This window comes from Carcharhinus amblyrhynchos, chromosome 6, assembly GCF_965287045.1.
Source record: "Carcharhinus amblyrhynchos chromosome 6, sCarAmb.v2.hapA, whole genome shotgun sequence".
NCBI lineage: Eukaryota > Metazoa > Chordata > Chondrichthyes > Carcharhiniformes > Carcharhinidae > Carcharhinus > Carcharhinus amblyrhynchos.
Genome location: NC_137329.1, coordinates 102,644,149 through 102,666,339, shown reverse-complemented (window position 1 = coordinate 102,666,339; position 22,191 = coordinate 102,644,149). Strand labels below are relative to the sequence as shown.

Here is a 22,191-nt window from a genome sequence, read left to right as displayed (position 1 = left end):
GGTCATGCTGGCTGCTTTTTGGAGGTAGCGGGTAGTGTAGACAGTGTCAGTGGATGGGAGGCTGGTTTGAGTGATAGACAGGGTTTTGTTCACAACCCTTTGTAGTTTCTTGAGTACTTGAACAGAGCAGGAGCCATACCGAACTATGATACAACCAGAAAAAATACTTTTTATGGTGCATCTGTAAAAGCTGGTGAGAGTTGTAGTGGACATACCAAATTTCCTTTGTCTTCTGAGAAAGTAGAGGCGTTAGGTGGGCTTTCTTAACTGTAGTGTTGGCATGAAGGGGCCAGGACAAGTTGGTGATCTGGACACCTAAAAACTTGAAGCTCTCGACCATTTCTACTTGGTCCCCATTGATGCACACAGAAGCATGTCCTCCACTACACTTTGTAAAGTTGATAACTATCTCCTTTGTATTGTTGACACTGAGGGACGGATTATTGTCGTTGCAGCAGTCACCAGATTCTCTCCTGTACTCTGTCCCATCATTGTTTGAGATCCGACCCAATACGGTGGCGTCATCAGCAAACTTGAAAATCGAGTTGGAGGGGAATTTGGCCACAGTCAGAGGTGTATCATGAGTATAGTAAGGGGCTAAGGACACAGCCTTGTTGGGCACCAGCATTGAAGATGATCGTGGAGGTGGTGGTGTTTCCTATTCTCACTGATTGTGGTCTGTGGATTAAGAAATTCAGGATCCAATGGCAGAGGCAGTAACTTCCTTACGATTTTTCCCAGATTCAATGTATTAGACATGTGAAAATCTTCAGCCACTATGCCTTTAAACATCAGGAGCTTAGAATTTCTATCCAGTCATTTTCCAAGAGTCCTGTATGGTTGCTTGTGGATAGTCATTTGTTCAGTAATCATAATTTGCAATATAATCAGTCTAGGATCAGCCTGCACCTTAAGTAGATTGCTGCTACTGAAACTTATTTGGCAGAATGTTTTGTAACAAAAGGTAAATGGTACAGTGGAATCTAGGCATATTAGACGCAAGTTCAGCAAGGCTATGCTGAACAGTAAGGAACTAGCAGAACTGTTAAAAATTAGTGTCTGTTTTGACAGTGAAACAAAGAGATGAAAAATAAGCAAAGGGGAGAAATTTGTTTCTGCAATATGAGGGAAAAAAGAATTTAAGATGGCAAAATATCCAGACCAAATGGTTTCTACTGCTGGATATTAAACGAAATAGGAAATTGCACATTTGTCTTTTTTTGTTCTTTCCTGGAATATGAGTATTGCTGGCGAGACCAGCATTTGCTTCCCATCCCTGATGGTCCTAGAGAAGGTGACGGGTGAGCAGCCTTCTCGAATTGCAGCCCAATTGGTGTAGGTACACCCCATTTCTGTTAGGAAGGATGTTCCATGGCTTTGATCCAGTGACAGTGAAGGAATGGCGATATAATTCAAAGATAGGAGGCATGTGACTTGGAGGGAAACTTGCAAGTTGTGGCGTTTTTATACGTCTACTACTCGTGTCCTTCTAAGTGATAGAGGTTTTGGATTTTGATGATGCTGCTGACGGAAGCTTGACAAGTTACAGCAGTGCATTGTGTATATGGTGCATACCTCTGCCACCCATACCAAGTCAAAGGAGACATTAGGACAAATGACCAAAATCCTGTTGAGAGTTGGGTTTTGAGGAGGAGAAAGAGATGGAGAGGTTTGGAGAGAAATTTCCACAGTTTAATGCCTTCAGCTAAAGGCACAGTTGCCTGCGGTGAGATGATGAAAGTTGGGGAAGAGAGCTCGCTACTGCATAAATAGTGCCGTGAAGTTATTACCATACACCTGAATAAGACTTTCAATATTTCATCTGAAGCACAGTACATCTAGCATTATAGCACTCAGCCTGGTATTGGAGAGGTAAGACGGTGGTTGTGGTACTGATCAAGCGGGTGGTTTTGTCCTGGGCAGTGTTGTGCTTCTTGAATGTTGAAACAATGCATTAATCCAAGCAAGTAGAGAGTATTCCATCACACTCTGTACTTGCGCTTATAGTTGGCGGGCAGTCTGCGGGGAGTTAGAAGGATAAATTATTTGCTGCAAAGTTCCCAGCCTTGACCTGCTCTTGTAACTGCTGTATTAAATGGCTGGTCCAGTTCAATTTCTGGTCAAGGGGTCCCCTGTGATGTTGTGGTGGAGTATTCAGCAAAGATAATGCCATTGAATATGAAGAGAAGGTGGTTAGATTTTGTCTTGTTGGAGATGGTCATTGCCTGGCACTTGTGAGCTGCAAAGATGTGTTGTAATCTTCCAAAAGCTCATTTTGGTAATGACATTAGCTCTTGTACACCTAATGGTGAACATCTCAGTTTAAAGAAATATATGCATTATCAAAACACAAGTCTCAAAACAATGCTCCTAAAGGTGTTATACTAATCATTAGCCCTTTTGGAACATGTTGTAATGGTTTTGAAGCTTGACCGATGTAATGTAACTATTAACGTCTGTCCTCATACCCAGTCAGTAGTTCATTAGTAGAGCTGTAGTATCTGTTTTGTAAGGGACAAGGGTCCACTCTTGAGATAGTCATGGAATTCTGTCATGCCTAGGCTTCTTTTATCTCTGTGAAGCTTTTTGGGATCTTTTTACATTAGTGGAACTATATAAATAGAAATTGTTGCTTTGAAATTGTGAGGTGTCAGCAAGATCTAACTTGCAGTAGCAAAGTGCTAAGTTTCTCCTCACTAGCAAAGGTTACTTTTGTTCAGTTGACAATTGTGATGACCCATATAAGAACCACTGTTCAATTTCTTCCAAGTAAAACTCTAAAGTATTGTGTATGTTGAAATGATTTGTTTCACTAATACAAACTGCTGTGATACACAGTCATCATCATCAACAGCTTTTTTTCTCTCTATCCCTCCCTCTTTGCACATCTCCCACCGAAGAATCTTCTGGGTTTGATCTTTTTTATAAACAACTGCCACTTCTCCCGTGGAAGGAAGAGCTTAATTCCATCTTTGACAACAGCTTAAAACAATTTAATGTGGTAAAATGTCTCAAGGTGCTGCACAGGAAAATGTCCCAGGGTGCTACACAGGAGGGTAATTGGATAAAGATTGATACCAAGTCAAAGGAGACATTAGGATAAATGACCAAGATCCTGTTGAGAGAGTTGGCCTTTGAGGAGAACACAGTAAAAAGTCTGACAACACCAGGTTTTATATATATCTTTGAGGAGAAGACAGAGATGGAGAGATTTGGAGAAGGATTTCCACAGCTTACTGCCATCAGCTAAAGGCATAGTTGCCTGTGGTGAGGTGATGAAAGTTAGAGAAGAGAGCTCGCTACTCCATAAATAATGCCATGAGCTTATTATCATACACTTGAATAAGAACTTCAGTATTTCATCTGAAGCACAGCACATCTAACACTGCAGCACTCTCTGTCTTAAGAGTCAGCTGAATGGTAATTCAAAATCCAAGAGTAGGACTGGACCATATGGACCATTTTGGCTACATGATCTGCTCAACTTAGTTGTGACTGTCTCAATATGGTGTGCATGCTTAGCATACCAGCTCGGGTGAGCCCCTCAGCATCTGGTACTTTGTTTTGCCTTCTGATCTACAGAAACTTTCGAAGGCACCTCAAGTGAATGTTGTTGAGCTCCTTGACATGCCATGGTCCACAGTCCAAGTCTTGCATGTTAGAGCAGAGTAGACAGTAATTTTGCAATAGAAGTGAGATTGAACCAAGCTGACACACTGCTCAGTGAATGGACACGAGGGAGGCGGAAGAGGAATAAATCAGGATTAACAGAAGAATAAACTGTACATAAATAATTACTAAAGCAGGCAATGTTTGCCATAATTATTTCAGATAAAGTCATTTGAAGAAAAATACTCTCTGATCCATGAAAAGATCAGAAAAGTAGGATTGTAAGTGCCAAATTGCCACCTTCTGTCTGGAAATGTCTATGATTCTGTAAACCTCGGAGTTGTGGGGAAGGGTCTGACAGATTTGCATTTGAAGTACTAGTACTAATTGTGATCGCCACTAGGTGGGCACATTTACTGATAGACAGAATGTTGCACTCATTATATGCAGAATTCACTGTGACAAGAATTTGAGCAATAGCTAAATTTGAAAGCAGGGAATAGTGGAAAGCAAGTTGATTATTTATTATATAGAATAAAAATCAGGCTTCCTAAATTTTTACAGTTTTCCTTTTAAACCCATTTGCAGTAAATATGGCTAAAAATTCATGAAGGAAGCTATGTCTCTGCATATGAGCTTGTAAGCTTCCAAATACAGTGTCAATTATTTCCCCCAACCTATGATTGCTAATTTTATTACACAGTCATTAGCCAGAGTTGAACAGGAAAATGTTGGTATACAAAAGGCATGTATGAAATAATCTGATTCATATAATATTCCACCTGTTACAATAACCTAGCCTACTCATCAACTATGTTAATTTAACTTAATGCTACAAAGAAACAGCTGTTTATTTGCTACTTGTTCATCTTTCAGGACAAGACCACGTTTGTCATTTGGGGTGGGTTTGATAGTGTTTGATAGTGTTCCCGTGGCTATATAGGTGACTGCTGTGGTCACTCTGTGTCTGCTAGGTCCTACTGCAAATAGGCAAGCTCCCGCAATTATTTGTTGGATTGTCTGAATTCCTTGGAATTTTTTCTCCTTGCATGTTCTCTCTGTCTCTGATATGCACTTGCTTTTGAAGACAACCACATAGTTGGTTGCGCCGAATGCAGTGATCATCGGCATGTTTCTCCCAGGACTCAATGTTGATATCAAAAACTCCAAAGTGAAGTCTTTAGAGCGCTAACTTTGACCACCGCAAGAGTTGTGCCCCAGACTGTAGCTCTCCATAGAACATTTGCTTTAGTAAGTGTACATCAGGTTTTTTTGGTTACATGATCAGCCCAACTCAGTTGTGCCTAGTCAGTATGGTGTGTGCACGCTTAGCATGCCAGCTGGGGTAAGCACCTCAGTATCTGATATTTTGTCTTGCCTTCTGATCTAAAGAAGCTTTGGAAGGCACTTTAAGTGAAAGTGGTTGAGCTCCTTGACTGGTACACAGTTCAAGACTCTCATGCATAGAGCAGAGTAGACAGGACTATTGCTCTATGGACATTCACATAACAACACCTTAAAGTTTGTCTGAAAATTATCTCCTGAATCTTCAAATGCAGAAGTTATCTGATTTCCTTATTTGAATTAGGTCATTTGGGAGATTAATTGTTACAGTTAAAGTGCTGGATTTGTTGCTTGTACTTTCATTATTTCACCTAATGAAAACAGAATCAGCTTATCTCATGGACAAACAATGTGATCTTGGTTAGACTAAAGAGTACTGAACCTCAATGCAGTTAAACTATTTAGGATTGATGGATTGCCATTTGCTTTCACAAACACTTTTTCCAAGGACCATTAGGATGATTAAACATTCCCCAAAACAGCAGATATTAAATATTTGATTGACATTAAGTCCAGTACTGCAAAGCTCTTACTGTGAAAGGTGTTTAGTGATCTGGTTAAAGTATATATGGTTCGACTAGTGATTAATTAGAAAGATGTCATTTGCTTTGATGGTGACAAATAGCATTTTCCTTGCATTGCTTGAAGTTCTGCCATCTATTCACTGCTGTTCCAGTTTCCAAATCACAATATGACTTTTCTCCTAGAGAAACCAAGATTCTAACTTACAAAATGCTTTTTAAAATGTTGCTATTTCAAAATATTTTTGCACAATTTCATCTGTTTCCCCAGTGTAAAAAATTGTATTTGATTTCAGTGCAGCTGTTAAGGATTTTAAGAAAAGATTTAGTTATCTTATGGGCAGAAATATAAAAATAGAGCAAAGCAGTAAATTTCTGAAGCTCAATGTATTGAAAGAATTTTCCATACTGATTTATAAACTGCATAACAAACTGATCATCTGCCACTGATCACTTTAATCCAGTTAAATTTTAGGCAGAAAATGGTTGTGATAGTGCTTAAAATAATAGACATTGTGATAACTGTTACAGTTCCATAAGAACCAGCTGTGTAATGTATTAGTATGGAACAGGTGGATCAGTGAAAAGACTCATAAACTTCTAAAATATGCTCAGTTTTTCAAAAATATTTAAAAATTGATATTTATTATTGGCCCCTCTTTATTCTCAAACAGAACTCTCAGCAGAACCATTTGTGAGCACAATCTGATGACTTAAAGAAGTGTTAACTTTTTTTTAAACTAAGTAACGTTGATTGACTTTCCATCCTCCAGAATGTTGCTAAATCAGTTCACCAAAAGTGGCTGATTGTCAGTTTGCAATGTTCAATGTGATGAAAAAGTAGGTAGTTCAAATTACAGTAAACAATCAGTGTCCGGATCACAACCTGTTGATGGAGTATGCAGTCAGTTTCAGGTCAAGAATCTGATGTGAAACCAATAGCATTTATTGGCAAAAGAACCGCAATCCCAAGTTCCTGAATCTGAATCACAATAAATGATTTTAAAATATAGAATTCACATTTATTCAGTGAAGATAAATTTTGTAGTTTGTGTTTAAAAATGAGTTTAATTTATATCACTGTTTCTTCAAAGTAATGTAGAATTCGTACCTAACTTTTGCTATCAACATGCATGTTTCTGAGATTATGTTTAGTTAAGTGATGCATTAAAATAATCCATTGTAAATCTGACTTCATTGTACTTAAGTAAACTATCAGCATTTTTCAATGTAGTAACAAAGATCAATTTCTACTCAGTTTATTCTACATTTATACATGTTTTCCCTTTAGTCTTCAAAATTGTGTAAAAGTGGAGTCATGTTCATGGGCTTAACAGCTGATATTTCTTTCATTTTTTAACATGTTTTACATCTTGTCTACAATTGCCTTTATTTGGCTGACAAAATGTATAGAAATACATCGAAATATCCACAATTGGTTGAGAATTTGTTGTTGAAGTCTGAGAAATTATATTTGCCTATTTGTCTTTGTTTAGAAAAATATCTATGAACCCTAAACAATAAAATGTTTTAAAGTTCAGCCTATTCAAAGAAAAATTGTTGTTCACTGAGCAAACTAATTTTCAAGTTTTCAGCTCATACGTTATAGTAATTTACTGACATAAAATATATTGTCAAAATGTAATTAGATAGTGCTGTTTTAATGTCATATTATTAAATTTACCCAACAAAAATATTTAATGTCCATGAAGAAAGCTGCTACAGTAACCATGTTATCTCACTAATGGACATGAAGCCTGATCTCATCTGAATGTGATAAAGCATCACTATGTGTTAAGGGCTAGTAATACCTACAGCCCAAATAACAGCACATGAAATAGGGACAGGAACAGGCCAAATGCCATGCTCGAGCATGCTATGACATTCAGGAAGGTCCTGATTGACCTCAAATAACTTTCCCACCTGACCCCACATCCCTTTGAGTTCAAGTGCTGTTTGTCTCAATCTTAATTATGCTCAAACATCAAGGGTGGGAGCTCACGGCTTGGCTTATCCTGAAACCGTAAAATACTGCCCGAAGTTAATGGGTCTTCCCATTGTCTGCTTCTCGCCTGCTTCAGTTCCTGTGACAGGCAGGGTGGTAAAATTCTGGCATAAGCATCCATGGCCCTTCAGATGGAGAATTCCAAAGATTCACAACCCTCTGAATAAAGAAATTTCTCCTTCTCTCAGTCTGAAATGGTTGACACCTTATCCTGGGACTCTGAGTTAAAGAATCTCACGCCAAGGGAAACAGCCTCCCATCTATCATGTTTGCCCTTTCAGAATTGAATAGATCAAGGAATCATTGCAGCAAGTAAGGAAGCGATTAAGCTCATCGAGTTGTGATAGCTCCCTGCAAGAGCCATTTGACTGGTTCCTTTTCCTTACCCTTGATTTTTTTTTCCTTCAGGTGCTTATCCAGTTCACTTAAGGCACAATTGAATCAGCCTCCATTACCGTTGCAAGCAATGCAATCCAGATTGCAACCATTACTGCATAAAATTAATCCTCATGTTGTCTTTTGACGCTTTTACCAATCGTTTTAAATTTTATTTACCCTCATTTTCCAGAACTGTGAGGAATTCTACACAATCTCTCCTCAGAGGGTATCCTTCAAGCCAAGAGTCAATCTAGTGAGCCTTTACTGCAACACATCTAAAATTTGTGTATACTTTCTTGAGTATGGGTACCATAAGTGCACACAGTACTGCAAGTGTTGTCTCCTCAAAGCCTCTACACTATTGCGGGAAGACTCCCTTACTTTTGTATTCCAACCCTCTGGCAATGAACACCAACATTTATCTTCCTAATTGTTTGGTGTACCTACATGTTTATTTTTCGTGTACAAAGAAAGCAAAATCCCTGTGATCTCCAACATGTGCTAGTTTCTCACCATTTAAACAAGTTTTTCTATTCTGACAAAAGCGAATAATCCCATATTTCCCCACATTTTGTATTTTGTGTCTTCTCTTGTGAAGATGGAAAGAAATGTTTGTTTAACATATGTCTAACAACCACATTGCTGTGGCTCTGGAGTCACATGTAGGCCAGACCAGGTAAGGAGAGCAGGTTTCCTTCCCTAAAGGACACTTGTGAAGTAGATGGGTTTTTCTAACATTCGACAATGGTTTCATGGTCATCAGTAGATTCCAAATTCCAGTTTTTTTTATTAAATTCAAATCCCACCAATTTGCCAAGGTGTGATACAAACCCAGCTCCCCAAAACTTCAGCGGAGTTTCTGAATAAATAGTCTAGCGATAATACCACCAGGCTATGTACAGACAAGTAATGCATTCTGGGGGTTCAGTGATGCAGAAAGCAATTTTCTTGAATTGGTTATGAAGCTTATAAGTGAGGAATAATTGGAGGTTGAATTTTACATTAAGAAAATTACAATGTGTTGAACTTATGCTTATTTTGAGAAATAACAAAAGTGAAGCTACAACATTGCAATGTTAATTAAATGCAAATGCATAGCTCCCTAATACACTCGCAACATCTCCAGAAAATTAATTAAGCAGAATTGCTCATTTGCATGTCACCCTAATCCCATTTATATAGTAAACAAAGAGCTTTTAGGCTTTACAAGCCCACATTGGTAGTCTTGACTGAAAATACTGATATTGATTTTGTGATGGTCCATGCGGTTTTAGAAAATAAGAAATCTAGCGGTGGAATACTCCCGTGCTCAGCCTCAATGGTGGGTAGAGTTTGGCTGGAGGCCCAGAAATCAGTTTTACACTGGTGTGAACTTCCCATGAGGTCTTCTGCTGGAGGCCAGCTTGGTGGATCGGGAACCCTGCTGGAAGCCAGCATTGTGGATCGGGAACCCTGCTGGAGGCCAGCATTGTGGATCGGGAACCCTGCTGGAGGCCAGCATTGTGGATCGGGAACCCTGCTGGAGGCCAGCATTGTGGATCGGGAACCCTGCTGGAGGCCAGCATTGTGGATCGGGAACCCTGCTGGAGGCCAGCATTGTGGATCGGGAACCCTGCTGGAGGCCGGTCTGGTGGATCGGGAACCCTGCTGGAGGCCGGTCTGGTGGATCGGGAACCCTGCTGGAGGCCGGTCTGGTGGATCGGGAACCCTGCTGGAGGCCGGTCTGGTGGATCGGGAACCCTGCTGGAGGCCGGTCTGGTGGATCGGGAACCCTGCTGGAGGCCGGTCTGGTGGATCGGGAACCCTGCTGGAGGCCGGTCTGGTGGATCGGGAACCCTGCTGGAGGCCGGTCTGGTGGATCGGGAACCCTGCTGGAGGCCGGTCTGGTGGATCGGGAACCCTGCTGGAGGCCGGTCTGGTGGATCGGGAACCCTGCTGGAGGCCGGTCTGGTGGATCGGGAACCCTGCTGGAGGCCGGTCTGGTGGATCGGGAACCCTGCTGGAGGCCGGTCTGGTGGATCGGGAACCCTGCTGGAGGCCGGTCTGGTGGATCGGGAACCCTGCTGGAGGCCGGTCTGGTGGATCGGGAACCCTGCTGGAGGCCGGTCTGGTGGATCGGGAACCCTGCTGGAGGCCGGTCTGGTGGATCGGGAACCCTGCTGGAGGCCGGTCTGGTGGATCGGGAACCCTGCTGGAGGCCGGTCTGGTGGATCGGGAACCCTGCTGGAGGCCGGTCTGGTGGATCGGGAACCCTGCTGGAGGCCGGTCTGGTGGATCGGGAACCCTGCTGGAGGCCGGTCTGGTGGATCGGGAACCCTGCTGGAGGCCGGTCTGGTGGATCGGGAACCCTGCTGGAGGCCGGTCTGGTGGATCGGGAACCCTGCTGGAGGCCGGTCTGGTGGATCGGGAACCCTGCTGGAGGCTGGCATGAAATTGATTTGCATCCAGCTAATTGGATGCAAACAAAGACCCAATCCGCAACACCCTGAATCTCCGTGATGGTTGTTCGTGTCATCGCCATCAATGAGGACCTTGACACGATTAGTCATTTTGAGGCTGGTTGCGGTGTGTCCAAAGATGACTGATCAGGCCAATTCGGGCATGGAATGTCCTGGCACATATTGGACAGACTTGTGTAGACACTGTAGTTGTTGCGCTGGTGGCTCTGGACTTGTGCAGCTTGCGCTTAAGTTGTGCTTTAGCAATATGTTGCTTCGTAAGCTTGACAGCCTTTGTGGATGAGGCAGCGCCAGGTACAGCGGTTTTGTGCCAGTGTTTCCCAGGTGGTCGTGTCAATGTCAAGCAACTTCAGGGAAACTTTGAGTGTGTTTTTGAAACATTTCTTCTGCCCTCCATGAGAGCGCCTTCCAGCAGAGAGTTCCCCAAAAAGGAGCTGCTTGTGTATGCACTCATCTGACATACGGATGACATGACCTGCCCACTGAGTCTGTGCTCTCATCAGCAGTCAGCTATTAGCTGTCAGCCAGCGATCCAATGGCAAATCCCCAGGGGAAGATGCCATACTCGCAGAGATCTACAAAGCTGCTGATCCTGTACTTACCGAGAAGCTCAGCGAGTTGTTCCAGTCCTTTTGGAAGCAAGGATCCATTCTTCAGGAGCTTAAAGATGCTTCCGTCGTTCACCTCTACAAGAGGAAGGGCAATAGGCAAGTATGCAACAGCCACCGAGGAATCTTGCTGCTCTCCATCACAGGAAAGACCCTCGCAAGAGTCCTGCTAAATCGTCTCGTCACTCATCTGGAGCTGGGCCTGCTTCCACAGTCAGTGTGGCTTCCGCAAAGGTTGCGGCACTATTGACATGATTTTTGCTGTGCACCAACTTCAGGAGAAGTGTCAGGAGCAGAATCACAAGCTCTACACAACCTTTGTTGACCTCGCGAAAGCCTTTGACGTTGTAAGCTGACAAAGGCCTGTGGAGGATCATGTCAAAGTTCAGCTGTCCCCCCCCAAAATTCTTTCAGATGGTACACCAGTTCCATGATGGCATAATGGCCAGAGTACTAGATAGCGGAGAATCCTCTGAGGCATTCCCAGTCACCAATGGTGTCAAACAGGGCTGTGTGCTCGCACTCACACTGTTCAGCATGATGTTTACTGTCATGCTGAATGATGCCTTCCAGGACAGTGTTGCTGGAATCAGCGTCAAGTAAGGAGTGGATGGGAAGCTCTTCAACCTGAGAAGACTTCAGGCTATTACCAAAGTGAAGGAGAGTGTTCTGAGAGACTTCCTCTTTGCCGACAACTGCGCCCTGTATACTGGCTCAGAACCAGAGATGCAAGTCAGTATGGACAAATTTTCCACAGCTTGTGACAACTTTGGATTCACCATCAACATTAAAAAGACCAAAGTCATGCACCAGCCTGTTCCTCATACACTGTACACAAAACCATAATCACAATCAAAGGACAGAAACTATAGGCAGTGGACTTGGCAGCACTCTCCCCCAGGCAGTGACTATTGATACAGAAGTTAACTGCAGAATAGCCAAGGCAAGTTCTGCTTTCAGTCGACTGTGCTCCACTGTATGGGAACGTCGAGGAATCAGCCCAGCAACAAAACTGAAGGCCTACAGCACCGTGATACTCACCACCCTCCTGTATGCCTGTGAAACATAGACTGTGTATCAAAGGCATGCAAGACAGCTCAATCATTTCCACATTTGTTTTTGCAGAATATTACGCATCAGATGGCAAGGCAAAGTACCAGACACTGAAGTTCTCTGTAGAGCAAGTCTACCATCAGTCCACACACTGCTGATGAAAGCACAGATTCTCTGATACCGTCAGGAAAAAAACACCAGTGCAGAATACGCTTGCACCAACGTGGTGTGCAGATGTCCACACTCACCTGAACGATGCCTGAGACTACATCTGGTTCAGGGTGGAAGCTGTCAGCAACCCTGTACTCGAGCACAACAGCAATAGCTGGGGGGGTGGGGGGGTTACAGGCAAATCTTCCAGATGCAGCATCAAGGAGGAGGTCCATTTAAAGATTAAGTTTTAAAGTTTATTTATTAATGTCACAAGTGGGTTTACATTAACAATGCAATGAAGTTACTGTGAAAATCCCCTGGTCGCCACACTCCGGCGCCTGTTTGGGTACACTGAGGGAGAATTTAGTATGGGCAATGCACCTAACCAGCACATCTTTCAGACTGTGGGAGGAAACCAGAGCACCCAGAGGAAACCCACACAGACACAGGAGAGCATGCTGACTCCACACAGACGGGGACCCAATCCGGGAATCGAACCCAAGTCACTGGTGATGTGAGGCAGCAGTGCCTGTCACTGTGCCACTGTCCCGTCCATCTCTAGCCTCAGGTTGCTCCTGCCTATCTATCTGCTTGCTCTGGGTCAAAAATAGGTCATGATGTGGATATGCTGGCGTTGGACTGGGGTAAACACAGTAAAAAGTCTGACAACACCAGGTTTAAGTCCAACCGATTTATTTGATAGTAAACTCACTAGCTTTCGAGGTTACCCTTCATCACCTGACGAAGGGGGTAACCTTGAAAGCTAGTGAGTTTACTATCAAATAAATCGGTTGGACTTAAACTTGGTGTTGTCTGACTTTTTACTGTCAAAAATAGGTCAGTGATGTTGGGTGCGTTTTCAAGATAATGCCTGAATACAAGCACCATCAGGCCTGCTCTGCCATGAAATATAATGCAAAACCCTGGTTGCATATTTAATGAGGTTGGACTAGAAGATTTGGCATGTTTTCCCACTGCCCTCAAGCAGGAAATCCTGCGTGCTGCAACCTTTCCAAGGGATTTAGTCCCAGGATGAAAGGATTTTTCCCTATGATTTGCTTTGAGGTTATGGTCCCTTTAAGAGCTAGGATTATCTGAAAGATTTCTGGTCAAAAAGCAGCTTGGGTTCCAGTGAATGATCAAGTGACCAAGCTGCCTGGGAGATGAACAATAGGAGAAGAAGGGTCAACCGGAAGCTAATTGTAAGGTGAGTAGGTCCCTGGGTGTAATTTTGTTTTAAGCAGTTTGGTTTTGGGTCTTGGAACAAACTGGCTACAGGGAACATTCCTTTCAAGCAGGATTTAGTTGAAATTCTGTGTGCACTGGCTAAAAGGGTGTTTAAAAGCCTGGTCATCTTTTTTGATTTGATTTATTATTGTCACATGTATTAGTGTACAGTGAAAAGTAATGTTTCTTGCACGCTATACAAAGTAAATAGAGAAGGAAAGGAGAGGGGTACAGGGTATAGTGTCACAGTCATAGCTAGGGTGTAGAGAAAGATCAAATTAATATGAGGTAGATCCATTCAAAAGTCTGATGGTAGCAGGGAAGAAGCTGTTCTTGGGTTGTTTGGGAAGTGACCTCAGATTTGTGTATCTTCTCACTGGAAGAAAATGGAAGAGAGTATCTCTGGGGTGCGTGGGGTCCTTGTTTATGCTGGCAGTGGGAAGTTTAGATGGAGTCCATGAATGGGAGGCTGTTTTGTCTGATGGACTGGTCTTCATATACGACCCATTGTAGTTTCTTGCAGTCTCCAACAGAGCAGGAGCTATACCAAGCTGTGATACAACTGGGACTATCCCAAGAGTGAGTTGGAGTTCTGAGAGAGTGACAGAGAGATTTCACAGAGACAAGGCACCAGAGTTAAAGAAGATTAGGCCTCAGGTGGCTACGTTTTAAAATGCTAATGATGCCCGTGTTGAACAGGGAGTCTGTAACCATAGGACAGTTGGAGAAGTTTTGAAGGGAAAATTTTGCTGGAAGTAAGCAAATGGCCCAAGAAATCACAACTTTCATACTCAGACTGAGTGGTTAATCTTCCAATTTCTGATGAGTGTCAGACTTGAGTTTTTTGGGGGTGTAAATCAAATGGGCAGAAAGAAGTACAAGTTAAGAAGCCCAGCTTTGAGTATAAGTAACTGAGTTCATTTTGCCTTCAATACCTTTAATGTAACTGACTGTTTTGAATGTCATTAAAAGCATGCACGTTTTTGGTTTTCCTGCAGGAAAACTCTCTATTTTGAACAGAGTCTTGTACTTCATTCTTTTAGTAAATACCTGAGTTTTCGATCCTAACCAAATTAAAACACATTACTCTATGTAGATCATAATTGTTTGTTGGTTTATATGTTAGATAATATGCATGATAAATTTATTTTAAATTTCTTTTCAAGCAGTGAAGAACTTAACAAATTTTTGATAAAGCTGAAGAAACACTGTGGTCACCTAACGCTAACAGTTCAAAATGTGACAAGCCAATTAGCAACCAACTCGGAACTGGTATGTTTCAGAGTAAATATTCCTTTATCCCTATAAAGTGATTTTGAAAATTTACAAAACTGGCAGTCCTACTTCCTCAACCAGACATACCTTTTTAAACATGATGACTAATCTTAAATGTTTAAATTTTTAGGAAACATCTCCAACATTATGTTCACTGGCTTTACTGTAATGTGGAAAAGGCAACTATTCTGCCAATATACTAAAAATTTTATTGTGTTCAGTTTTCTCCTCTTACCCCCTTTCTCCTGTAGATGGCAAGTGACTAATTCTAATTAATAGTCTCATGAACATCGACAGTCCATGGTTATTAGCCAAAGTGATCATTTGTCATTTTGATATGACAGTGATCTGGCAGGCCATCACAACTAAACTCATTCTTTTTCTTCCCGTCATCAGTATGCAAATTTCCGTTGAAGTGGAATATTAGGGGACTGAAGTGCTGTCTATACGTTCCTGCTCTTCTTTCTGCCTCTGAGGAATACGGAGTCCCAATATTTTTCTTCACTAAAAGTCAACCAAATCAGTGCAGATTAGGGTTTATGCAAGGAACCTTGCTGGTCTCAATGGCTTAGTTCATCCATACTTTTACTTATTCGGCTGTCTATTTTGTTCAGTTTTTTTGAACCTGCCTTCATGAAAAAGGCGCTTATTTAAATGATTACGTAAAAATTGATGGCAGCACCTAGCAATTTGCAAAAAGTCAATTTCTAGAAATCAGTACAAAAGGTAGCTGGAGAATTTATTGCAAAATGCCTCATCTTAAATGTTCCTCTAAGGAAAACCTCCAGTGTATTTGAGTGACATCAGATTGATTAGAATCATAGAATCCCAAAAGTGCAGAAGGCAGCCATTTGGCTCTTGAGCCTGCACTGACAATCCCATTCAGGCCCTATCCCTGTAACCACACACATTCACCCTGCTAGACCCATGACGCCAAGGGGCAATTTGGCATGGCCAATCAATCTAACCCACTTTGGACTGTAGGAGGAAACCGGAGCACCTGGGGGCAATCCATGCAGACATGGGGAGAATGTGCAAACTCCACAGAGTCCCCCAAAGGCCAGCATTGGATGCGGGTCCCTAGTGCAGAGGCAGCAGTGCTTGCCACCATGCCACCCAAATTGACATTCAACCTTAAGAATATCACAAAGATTAGTTTTTTTTATTGCTATCTTGCCCTAGTATATTCAATTCACATCTAAATTTATCTACTTGCTTTCAGAGAGTGCTGGATTTGGACCCGGACCAAAAATCTGCTTTAGTCTGTGATGACTTGGTTAAATGTATTCAGGATCTAGATAAAGAAGTGGAGAGGTTGAAGAATCTTCTGCTAAAGGTAATGGAAGGTTAACAGATGCTTGTACAGTTTTAAGTTAGTAGATATTAGTAATTTTATACATTTTTTTGAATTAAGTAGAATTTCCCCTGTATCCTTGGACTGTAGATCAGATATAATCTGGCTAACACTTGAGTGGCGACAGAGATAGTGAGGGTGGGAGAGGTCAAGGCTGTATGTTAACAGCACATCAGTCATTTAGGAACTAACAACATATTGACAGGTACTTGTCAGAAAGTGTCACTTGAAAGTAATTGACTGTTGGAGTGGGAATAAATTTGCAGAGATTCGGCAAATGGAGTATTAGTGTCAGCAAAGAATCTGTTACTGAATGAAGCCACGTGCAGATCTAGTAATGAATATATGAGAGAACCCAGCAAAGAGTTAGTATTTAGAGATTTGTTATATGATGTTATGGCACTTAATGGAGCGATATCTGATAAAAGAGTGTTCTATGAAATGTTTTCTGTGAAATCTATAAATTGTTTTGTTTGAAAACTCAATTGATTTAACCATGAGAGCATTTTTTGTTTAACTGAAAATTATGCCTTTCTTCCAGTACTTGAAAAAGAATTGCGAGTTAGCAACCCTAGTTGAGTGAACTTAAGATCCCCTGTACAAAGTGGAAAATATTAATCATTACTTCTAATGTTGCCTCCATTATTTGAAATTAATCAACTGAAGGAGTTGAGCATTGGGAAAGCTTTTCCTTTTGCCAGAATCACATTACAATTTTTTAGCTATAAAATCAAGATTAGTTTGTAATTATCTTGGAACAGCCCTTGTAAAAATTGAGATTAAAGGGTCAATTTGAAGATAGTAATGATTAAAGTTGTTTGAAATGATCATGAATTGCCTTGTTCACTCTTCCAACTTCTGAAAACAGTAACTACACTAAGGATTCTTGTCGACCACTAACACATTCAGCAGTTCCCAGTTCCACTGCCCAGCACAAGTCCTGTAAGGAATTCAGAGCTATGGACAGCCACATTTACTGGCTCACGTGTAGGTACCCACTGGGGGAAAAAATAAATATCATCACTTGAGTTAGATCAAGGTCCTGGCATTTTAAAGGAGCATTCCCCAAATTGAAGGTTGCTGCTCCATTAGTGGTTGTGGTCACGTGGTTTCAACACTTGCACTTCCATATTTCAATTCAAAGTAAAAAGAGGATGTGTTCCCAGTACCACTGCTTTCCAGAGACTATAGGAGGAACATCTACTTACAACTAAACACATCTTTTGAAATGGCCATTGTAGCTATAATCGTTCAGGCCATCCATTCTTAGCTCATTGTCTTTGGACAGATGTCTGAAGGAGCCCCACATCAAGATGAACACAAATTAAGAGTGCGGTGTAACTGCTCCTGCTTCACCTCTTCTTGAGCTACTTTGCACCACTAAGTTACAGGCTTCCTGTTTCAGAGTTAATTTTAAAATAAACAGTCTGGAAATGTGTGTGATAACTTTTCCTAAACTTATGTCACTTGCAATCTTTCTCTAATGGTGACAGCCTTCCCTTGAAATGAGTCACCAAATGTGTACTTCCAAGAGGTTCTAGGTGGGTCTACCTATGGCAACCATTGTTTCAATATTCAGTATTTTACATCTTTAATCTGTTTTAGACTGTTGCACGTTTCAATGGGTGTCCAAATTATAGGAAATGCCTCTCTCCTCACACTCCCCTGAGGACTTTGTTTCACATCTTCCCTTTAGGGTGTGGCCTTGTATGTTTTAGGAGTTTTTTCTGTCTCAGTTTAAATTGCAAATGTTTCAATCAATTGAAAAATCATATTTTCAAAGATGAAGGGCGTAGCCTCTTGACATATTTAACTTCAGTGCACTTTATGGATCAGCAAATGAGTGAATGAAACATTTATGATACTGCAATAACATGTTCCAATTATGGGAATAAGATGATATTTTTCGACTGTGGCTTTAAATTTATGGTAAATGAAGGGGGTTACATGACCTGTTCTGCAGACTGCCTGGCAAACCTGCATGGTTTGATTATTGGAAAATAAAGAAAGGCTGAGATTCAAGATATTTGTGCTTTGGAAAGAGTGGCAGCAGTATCTGAGTTTACACTGTGTACACTCTGGTCTCTCAAAAATCCCATAAAGATGTTGCAGATATTGTATCGTGAACAGTTGTGCTGCAAACTGTCAATTTACTTGTAAAATGAAAATGAATTGTGGTCAAGAATAGCTAACAAGTGCAAGAGAGAGGGCAAAAGATGCCACTTTTGAGATCATATTCCCCTACAAAACAAGCATAGAATCCCTACAGTTCAGAAGGTGGCCATTCAGCCCATTGAGACTGCACAGACAACAATCCCATCCAGGGTCAATCCTCATAACCCCATGTATTTACCCTGCTAATCTTCCTAACACTAATAGTCAATTTAGCGTGACCTAACCTGCACATCTTTGGCGTGTGGGAGGAAACAGGAGCAGTCGGGGGAAACCCATCCAGACACGGGAAGAACACACAAATTCCACACATTCACCCAAGGCCAGAATTGAACTCGGGTCCCTGGTGCTGTGAGGCAGCTGTGCTAACCACTGTGCCACCATGCTGCCCAATATCTCAGACAGCAGCTTCTGGTCAGCAGAGAGGAGAGGCTGCATGGTTTTGTGAACCATCACAGCCGAATGTGGGGGAGAGACAGTCTGAAGTGGGAGATGCATCCTGCAATCATCTAAGGATTCCAAGAGATTTGTCCTGGTATTGGGGGCAGAAGAATCATTGGAACATTGGTTACTGTTGGCAGTGCATTTAAAAAATTCTCCAAAAACTGAGGAATGTGTCTGGAGATGGTACGGCATAGTGATTACACTGCTGCTTCACAGCACCAGTGCCCGAATTCGATTCCAGGCTTGAGTCACAGTCTGTGCAAACTCTGCACATTCTCCCTTTGTTTGTGTGTGTTTCTTCCAGGTGCACCTCCCACAGTCCAAAAGACGTGCTGGTTAGGTGTATTGGCCATGCTAAATTCTTCCTCAGTGTACCCAAACAGACACCGGAAGGTCCCAGTGAGGGGATTTTCACAGTAGCTTCATTGCAGTGTTGATGTAAGCGTACTAATGATGCATAACTAAACATTAAACTTGAAGTTACTGCTCAGAGATATTGGAAATACAGGAAACCATTGACACCCTGGAGTAGCTGTGATTATTGGCTGGTAGAACTATAATTTTGATATGTGATAAAGGAGGAATAATTCCCCTCTATAGTTTAAAGTACAAGTTTAGTTAATACTGTTTTTAGTCACTCATTAGAGTAAAAGTTTTAAAACATGAAATATTGGTGGTGTCAGTCTTTCAGCTAGTAATTGAAAGTTCAAATCTCCTTTTAAAAGTTACTGGTCTCTACGGGGATCAAACAACATTTATGAAATTAATCTATTAGAAAAATACTTCAAAGATTAATCTACATCCTATAACTCATGCTGATTTGATTTTAAACTTGGCCTTCAGGTGTATTCAAAAAGGATTGCATCTGAACAATTTTTAAAATACCACACAATCATGTTTTTCCATTTTAGTTGCAGAATAACCACGAGCAAGCTCCCTGTCGCATGCCACCATCTCACCGTTACTTTCATCACAATCACTTCCTGAAGAAAGTAGCAATTGGCCTATTTGGAACTGGATTTATTTTTTTCCTCATAAAACTACGTGTTCTGAGAAATTAAGCTGGAATTAAAGTTTTATTTTTGGCTTTTGGTTTTATTTATTGAAAAGTTTTTGGATTTTTAGCATCGGTCTGATGACCAAAAAAGAACAGTTCTTGTATTTTTCAGTAACCAAAAATCCTTGGTATGAAGAAAGCAAATTATGCAGATGCTGGAATCTGAAACAGAAGCAGAAATTGCTGGAAAATCTCAGCAGGTCTGACAGCTTCTGTGGAGAGAGAATAGAGCTAACGTCTCATCTGGAGACTGGTTTCAAGTCTCTGACGAAGGGTCTCCCAGACTTGAAATGTTGGCTCCATTCTCTCTCCACAGATGCTGTCAGACTCGCTGAGTTTTTCCAGCATTTTATATTCTTTGTCCTTGGTTTGAGTTGAGTACAATTGTACAGTTTAAAAGAACATTTGAGTAGTTATTGCAGTAGTATCCATGGGATGAAAGCATTGTTGTGAATATTGCTATAACTCTGATTACCACATTGTTCTTGCCTAAAACATCTGAATATGCATGATGTATTATCTTACATCAGAGGTTTTCAAATTTTGCTTATGTGCCCACTGCAAAATTCGAGACACCTCTAGGACTTTGTATTTCATTCGGAAGTTAAGACAATCTCGGCTATCCAAAAGAAAACGATTGTCATTCAGAAAATATTTTATCAGAATAGAAGCTGCACAAATTATGTACTGGTAATTCAATAGTAAGTTTGATGATGGGCTGACAGATTTCTGGTCACCATGCAGGCACCCTAGTGTCTGGGGATTGAGTTTGAAAACCAATTAATGAATGGATCTTTAATCTGATAGTTTGGTGCATGGTCAATAAATACTTATTGCCACAATATCAAATTTAATACATGATGTTTCAAGATGTACATTAGATGTAAAAATGTCAGCACCTGATTCAGTTTTTTTCTTACTGTTGGGAACTATTTGGACCAGTGGGGTAGATTATAAGCATGAGAATAACGTTTTTACTTCACCTATGTAAGATTGAATTACATAAGAACTTTCTGAAAGATTTCTTCCACTGTACAAGAGGAAAACACTCATTCAGGTCCATTTGAAGTTTTTTATTTTGGCCATCAAAGATATTTTTGGATATAGAATAATAAAACTGATTTCACTTTTGAGTTTTCTGCCCAAGGGCAAGTCCACCTCGGGTAGTCCAAAGAAGCAGGTCCTAAATCCACCCCAGCAGGGACGGAGATCAGCTGAGCCCACCGGTCCTCAGGAGTGCTAGTTGCTGTAGCAATATACATTTCTACTTGCATGTTGTAGCCTGAAACTATGGCAAATGATGATCGAAGTACCAATTTCTTTCCATCACATGGCTGATCAATAATCTCTCCCATTCCCAGTGCCTGACATTGGCTTTTGTTGGAAGGATTTGCAAGTTGATACCTGTTTGGTCACATTGTGAACACACCTTCCTTGGCCATCAAGTGCTGGGGTTGGGCTCGAACCTGAAGCTTCTGACTGAGAGGCAGGGATGCTCCCCACTGCACCACAAGATGTATTTCACTGTTATTTTGATATTAATAAATAATTGCAAACATGTTCAAATATCACCAGCTGTAATGTCCTAACTACGCTAGGGGTTGTGGGCTTTACACAAAAAGGAAGAGGAATGATTTACTCACATAGATTCAGGCTAACAACAAATTTATTCTCTTGCCTGTACAGAGTACAGGGTAGAAAATGCAACTAAACAGTAGCGTGTGAAACCTCTGTATTGACATTATCAAACTGTGATCAGCTGAAAACAATCTTGCAACTATTTAAATATACAACACAGGCTTGGTGATTTGTTTTGTGTGTTTAAGGTTTCCTGAAACTCAGCATTCAATTTTGCAGCAGCCAGATACTGCATTGGTAAACTTATTGTAGTGATTAAGGTATTAAATGATTTACCAGTAAGCAAAAGAACTGTTGTTCACCACACATCAAGCCATGTAGTTAGAAGTTGATTTTTTTTTTAAACTTTATTTGTACCACATCAGACACCCAAATTCTCTGATTGAAAAATGTAACAGCTAAGGAACAGGCTGAACACTGAATTCTTAAGGGTTATTTGACTACCATATGACCAAGCATGGATCATAGAATAGGAAGAAATCCCACAACATCAGTTTAAAGTCCAAACAGGTTTGGACTTTAAACTGGTGTTGTGGGATTTCTTTCTGTTTTACCCCAGTCCAATGCCAGCATCTCCACATCATAGAATAGGCACAGCATTGAAGGAGACCAGCTCTCTGCAACTCAGGTAGTCCCAGGTGCCCTCCCCCTTCCTGCAATTTTCTTCCTCTGCAGATAATTATCCAATTCCTTTTGACAGTTGAATTTATGTAACTCACCTATTTTACACTCAGGTAGTACATTCCAGATTCTAACCACTTTATTTAAAAAGTATTTGCTCATGTTGCTTTTGGTTCTTTTCCGAATCATAAACCAATGTTGTTTGGTTCTTTACCCTTTCAGCTAATGGGAGAAATTTATTTCTATCTGCTCTGTCTAGACTCCTCACTACTT

At 41.2% G+C, this 22,191-nt stretch overlaps 1 protein-coding gene across 2 annotated transcripts in view; it reads left to right on the top strand.

Annotated features, from left to right (window-relative positions):
- asz1 (ankyrin repeat, SAM and basic leucine zipper domain containing 1) overlaps window positions 1–19,792 on the top strand; it is a 79,917-nt gene extending 60,125 nt beyond the window's left edge. The window contains exons 11-13 of one of the 2 annotated variants that reach the window (XM_080191716.1): window positions 14,527–14,629; window positions 15,855–15,968; window positions 19,514–19,792. In XM_080191716.1, coding sequence (XP_080047842.1) covers window positions 14,527–14,629; window positions 15,855–15,968; window positions 19,514–19,663 — 367 coding nt within the window. In that variant the 3' untranslated portion in view covers window positions 19,664–19,792. Of the gene's footprint in view, window positions 1–14,523; window positions 14,630–15,854; window positions 15,969–19,513 lie in introns of both variants that reach the window. The other variant, XM_080191715.1, reaches the window with a different exon arrangement.
- Window positions 19,793–22,191: the final 2,399 nt, after the last annotated feature.